Raw genomic sequence first — 5,668 nt, 5'->3', positions numbered from 1 at the left:
TTTTGATAGAGAAAGAGTCTTGACCCCACAATGCCGTCGGATAACTGAGAAGATTTTCTAATTTTCTATTTGGACTACGAGGTTTTCTTTCTTTTCGGATTTTTAGATTTGTGTGAATTTTTTTCTGCCATTTTTCTCTTCGTTTTCCTCCAAAAAACAACGCTGAGTAGGGAATTAACTATCGCTGTTTTTTTGCTGGCTTCTACTTGGTGACGTTTTCTGGGGTTGTTTAAATTATTTAATTAATTTTCTAAATATTGTACGTATTTTTGTTTTAATAATTATTTATTTATTTATTTTTTTCATTATAGTATTATTACTAATATTAATTAATATATAATTTTTTGTTGCTTTATACACAATTTTTAAATGTTGTTTTTCTATTCCATTTTTAAAGGGGAATTTGGTTGTTGTAAGGGGAGGTTTTTTGTTTTTGTTGTTGTTTTTTTTTACATTAGAACTAATGTCAAGAACTAAGTTTTGTTTTTTGTTTAATTAAATTTATTTAAAGTTAATTTAAAATTAAAGTTGTTTTTTTTTTGTTGTTGCTGTGGGAGGAGGTTTTTTTGCTGATGATTTTACGTTTGGAATAATTTACAATGGCGATATATCCAACAGTCCTGTTGCATCGTGCGGATGATGGTGGTGATGTGGATGATGGTGATGATGAGGATGGGAGTGGTGGTGATGCGGATGATGATGATGAGCGGCCGTTGCTAGCGATGCATATGGCAAATGGGCCAAATGATGATGACTGCTCGCATGATGATGGTGATGGGGATTCTGCAGCAGGGACAGGGATCCACCAGCGCCGGCATCTGACATGCTGAAACCATTGTTGTCCACAACCACACTGCCACTGCCCCCGCCGGCTGTTAGCCGACCCATTATGGAGGCTGAGGTCACCACGGTAGCTCCGCTACCGCAACCATTGTCGGCCGACGCTTGCACTTGATAGCCAGTCAAGTTGTGGTGATGCAGGGCCGCCGGTGAATGTGAGGGCAGGGAATGGGCCGATGAACGGCTACCTCCGCCCGACGAGCCCACCGAGGCAATGGGACTTAAACGACCCTGGCCATAGGCAAAAGATCCCCGACCACTCTCACCATTACCATTGCCCTCCACCGAAGAACTGGAAGAGTTCAGCTGCAAATGGGAGGACAACAATTCGGCCGATTGCTGCAACTGGTGGTGATGGTGCTGCTGATGATGTTGCCCCATAAGCGATGATGGTGAGGGATTATCCTCCAGCTGCTGTTGCTGCTGATGATCATCCGCTAAATGCATTTGTTGTTGCTGCTGTTCATCTTGCTGCTGATTGCTGAGCAATAAACGCTGATTGAGGTGGTGGTTGGCGGAGGAGGCAGAATTGGACGTCGAGGACGATGACGAATTATTGGAGGAGGACAACGTGGGGGCAGGAGGTTGTTGGTTGTTCTGAGGGGTTAGCGATAAGCCACAGGCCGTACTCTCAACAGCTATCGACGACGACGACGATGAGACACTTCTTGAAACCATGGGCAGCGTGGCGGCTGTGGCTGATGCTGTTGAGTGTTGAGCTCCAAATGCCGTTGCCATTTCTCACATATGGGCCAATGGAGCCATGGAACGCATCGACTGCTGATGGTGGTGATGATGGGCGGCGGCCGCTGCCTGATGTTGTTGCAAGTCCGGCGAACTGTTCTGATAGTGCATCAGATTGCGTTGATGATGTTCAGCGGCAGCTGCTGCCGCCGCGGCCGATACTTGCATGCCGTCGGACAGGTGGTACATGTTCATCAGGTGATTCAGTTCCGGCTGTTGGCCACTTAGATATTCCCGTTTCATGACATGATTATTGTTGTTGGTTATGACAGCGGCGGCTGCAGCAGCGGCGGCGGCGGAATTCTGTTGTTGTTGCTGCTGTTGTTGCTGGGCGGAGGAGCTGTGCATCGGACTGGGTGAGACGGGTTCTGATTTGACGCTGGAATCGCTGGGACTGTGACTTTGGCAGGAGACTTGAGAACCAGGTTGGCCGGAGGAGATGCCGTATGGTGAGCCGGGCTGGGGTTGGGCGCTTCCCGAGCCATAGGGTGAGCCGGGTTGCTGAACATTGCCATAGGGTGAGGTTTGACCGCCGGACACTGTGCCGTACATGCCATAGCCGGAGCCGGCATTCATGTAATTGGCGGCCGCAGCTGCCTGATGCATCTGGCCCATGTCGTAGCGATGATAGTTGCCCATGTAGGCACCGTGTTGACTTTGATAGGCGGCCGCAGCGGAGGGATCATGCATCATATAACCATTGGGCATATAGCCATTTGGAGCACTCATGGGATACATGTCCCGATTGACTCCCGCCGCCGCTTGCTGGGCGGCGGATGAGATCGAATTGGCTGAACTGGCCCGTCCAGAGGGGGCATTACCTTCTGAGGCCTGTAACAGGCCACCCACACCCATGGGATATTTCTCCTTGGTTTTAGTTAGAGTCTTTGTCTTGCGGCGGGGACGATATTTGTAATCGGGATGTTCCTTCATATGGACAGCCCTTAGGCGTTTGGCTTCATCGATAAATGGACGTTTTTCGTTTTCGGACAAATCTTTCCATTGGGCCCCCAGGCGTTTGGAAATTTCTGAGTTATGCATTTTGGGATTGTCCGAGGCCATTTTACGGCGTTGACCACGGGACCAGACCATAAAGGCATTCATGGGGCGTTTGACACGCTCGGCGGCACTCTGGGCAGCTTTGCTGGCACTGGAGGGGTTATTGTTGTTGTTCATTGGCCCACCGCCATTGGAGCCACCACCTCCGCCAGCAGAACTGCCACCTGAACTTAGGGGAGTACTTTGGCCACCCATACCACCGGCGGAGTGATGATGTGAATGATGATGATTTTGTCCCGGCGAAGTCATGTGATGACTGCCAATGCTGGTGTGTGAACTCTGGGTGGGACTCAAGTCACTGGAGCTGTGCAATGGCGAACCGGAGTGATTACCGGAATTACCATTGAGGGTTTGGGCCATGCTGTTCTGCAGAGAGCTGAGGACACTTGTGGTGCCGTTCGGTGTACTGCCCGCCTGGCTGGCCAGATGTGAGGACATGTGATGTTGATGATGATGGCTAAGATGCGATTGGGTCAGATGCGACTGGCCCAGATTCATGAGCGGTCCCAAGGCGCTGTACGGTGAGGCGGCATGGCCATGTAGCGCAGCTGAGGCATGATGTGGCGGCATTGTGGCATGTAGAATGCCACCTTTCATGTCGGATTCCATGGTTAGCATAGTGAGGGGGGAGTTGCAGTTCGTTTTAATTGAATTTTTGCTGGTTTTTTTATTGAGTGATGGAATTCAAGGAAGTCTGGTGGTGGGGGTGGGTGTTTTGGCACTGTATTGTGTTGAGTTTCTAAGTTTTGGAATCTTGATTTTGAAATTAAAAAAATATTCGGGTTTCTTTCAGTTATTCACAAGTGGTCATGGTGTTCGAAAAAAATATTTTTTATTTATTTTATTTTTCACTTCCAGATATTGTTTTCCTTATTTTTTTGGGTACTTATTCCTTCCTTGTCTTGAGTATTTTTTTTTTCCACACTTTGATGCTTGTTTTCCGTTTTTTCTTTGTGTTTATGTTTCACAAAATTTATTTTATTTCATTGCTTCTTTTTTTTATTATTTTTGAATGAAAACAAATCTTGCGATTATTGTTTCGTTATTATTTTGCACTTTTCTCTTTGTTTGTTTCTTTTGCTTGTTATTCTACCACTTAGTTGTGCTTATCTTTTGTTTGTTACACAATAATAATAATTTTATATTTTTTGTGTGTTGTTTTTTTATTTTCCTTTCTTGTTTTTTGATAGATAAGTTCTTTTGCTCTTTGTTTCAAAAGTGTTTATCTTTTTTTTTTTTTTTGTTGGCTATTCTCTACGACACATAAGTGAGCGACGCGCCGCTGTACGACATGAATCGCCGAATTACAAAACGCAAATGATCTTTTCAAAACGTGATTTCCCGTAAATCCCGTGAAGGAAAACTCCGTAGTTCAATTCAAACTCACACACAGCAGCCACGACACGCACACCGATTCGGCTTACAACTACACACACGCACTTACGACAGCGCACCAACCAAACAACGGCAGCGGTAACGACGACAACGACGGGGAGAGATAACAACAATGTTCGAAAGCTGGTGCAGTCTTGTAAACGAGCGAACAAACGAGTTGGCTGGCAGGCAGGCAGCGAGCAGGCGACACGCAACTAGAACCTTTTTGGTGTGTGACAAGGTTGTGGGAACTACACAACCAAAGGCCAGAGCAGTACGCACACACACACAGATACACAGCTGGCGGGCGAACGAGCGAGCGAGCGCTTAGAACGCGTTGGGTTGGATCTTACGGCCAACCAACAATGTTGGCTGGTCTGTAGGTTGTTTGTTGCAACACCTTCAAATTGTTGTAAAGGGCACAAATGTTCTCCCTTCAAACGAACTTGGGAAGATATATCAAAATTAATATTTTTCTTTTTCAAGATTCTCTCAATTCAAGATTTTTTTCTCAATTTTCAAATCCGCTTCAAATTCAACTTTCAAAACGAACACGGAACTTCACGTTCAATAATAAAAACCAATAAAGAAAACGGCGTTTCGTTAAACGACACGATACAAAAATACCTCCACACTGTACTAGATAGAGCACCTTTCTGTTGATACTGGCCAGGCTTGAAACCTGTTCGAGGTGCTTGAAAGTCCACAGCGGGGTTGTGTGTTTGACTCGGTCGCTTGGCTCGCCGCACACACGCAACACACACGTTCATACACAGAAGAGGCAACGAAACACTATACCTTATTACACCAATCAATCTCTTGCTGCCTTAAACACACACAAGAGAAAAAGAGATGGCAGTAGTCTGTTTATGTTGCTCTCCCAATTGTTGTTGCTGTAAGTTGTGGTTGTTTCTGGTGCTCACAGCCATAAATCATTTCGAACCTGTAATGGTATGTGTAAAATGGGTTGGATTTTGCGCAGCATGATACCATGGTTTGATGCCCAGCCCAGCCAATCATCATTGAGAGAGAAAGAAACCACATGAGAAATTACAAATCATGCCATCCCATTCCTGGCAACAGCCAGACTGGTTGTGTGTGATTGCTGCCTAACTCTGCCAACTAGTGGAGCAGCTCACGAACATAAATCGATTTCATATGCGTTCGCATAGCTCCCTCGTCCACTACTTTCAGCTGCGAGGGCAAAAATCTATGCCATAATTCGGCATTCAGGGCTCCCCGCTCTCTACGCACTTTAGAGAGCACAAGATTTACGCATTATAGCACGGGGTTGCCAAATTTCATGGTACCACTGGAGCAAAGCAGACTATCTCAAGTAAATCCTTAGCCGGCTAAAGCTAACTCTCTCCGTCTCTCCCAATCTCTGCGAGTGAGTATTTGGTTGGGTGCCACATTTTGGGCAATGGGTGGGCGTTATGTTTTTTTCTTCTTCTCCGTTGGGTGGGTTACTACTGGAAGTGGTGGTGGCACATTATTGGACACAGAGTATGTGTATCGTTCGCTCCCTCAGCCATCTTCTATGGATTTTGGTGGAGGTTTGGATGAGGTTTATAGCATTTCTGTACACAACATATTCTCCAAGAGATACAAATGGTCACCAACACGGTCTCTCTCTCGCTTTCTGTATATT

At 46.0% G+C, this 5,668-nt stretch overlaps 2 protein-coding genes across 2 annotated transcripts; both read right to left on the bottom strand.

Moving 5' to 3' along the window:
• Positions 1 to 528: 528 nt before the first annotated feature.
• Positions 529 to 1,578, bottom strand: LOC101890608 (dendritic arbor reduction protein 1). The gene has a single exon (XM_005186725.4). It carries the CDS (start codon positions 1,576 to 1,578, stop codon positions 595 to 597), a length of 984 nt encoding a protein of 327 aa, XP_005186782.1. The 3' UTR covers positions 529 to 594.
• A 3-nt stretch (positions 1,579 to 1,581) lies between these two features.
• LOC101892571 (transcription factor SOX-2) lies at positions 1,582 to 4,661 on the bottom strand. Its single transcript, XM_005186739.4, has one exon. It carries the CDS (start codon positions 3,259 to 3,261, stop codon positions 1,582 to 1,584), a length of 1,680 nt encoding a protein of 559 aa, XP_005186796.1. The 5' UTR covers positions 3,262 to 4,661.
• Positions 4,662 to 5,668: the final 1,007 nt, after the last annotated feature.

The sequence above is a fragment of the Musca domestica genome, unplaced genomic scaffold (genome assembly GCF_030504385.1).
Source record: "Musca domestica strain aabys unplaced genomic scaffold, Musca_domestica.polishedcontigs.V.1.1 32, whole genome shotgun sequence".
In the NCBI taxonomy this organism is placed as follows: domain Eukaryota; kingdom Metazoa; phylum Arthropoda; class Insecta; order Diptera; family Muscidae; genus Musca; species Musca domestica.
The sequence above is the reverse complement of the archived record's forward strand: the minus strand, read 5'-3'. Positions and strand labels throughout refer to the sequence as shown.

Bases quoted from the DNA above. Each gene is read 5' to 3' on its own strand.
- LOC101890608 (XM_005186725.4), bottom strand. From the start codon at position 1,578: ATGGCAACGGCATTTGGAGCTCAACACTCAACAGCATCAGCCACAGCC.
- LOC101892571 (XM_005186739.4), bottom strand. From the start codon at position 3,261: ATGCTAACCATGGAATCCGACATGAAAGGTGGCATTCTACATGCCACA.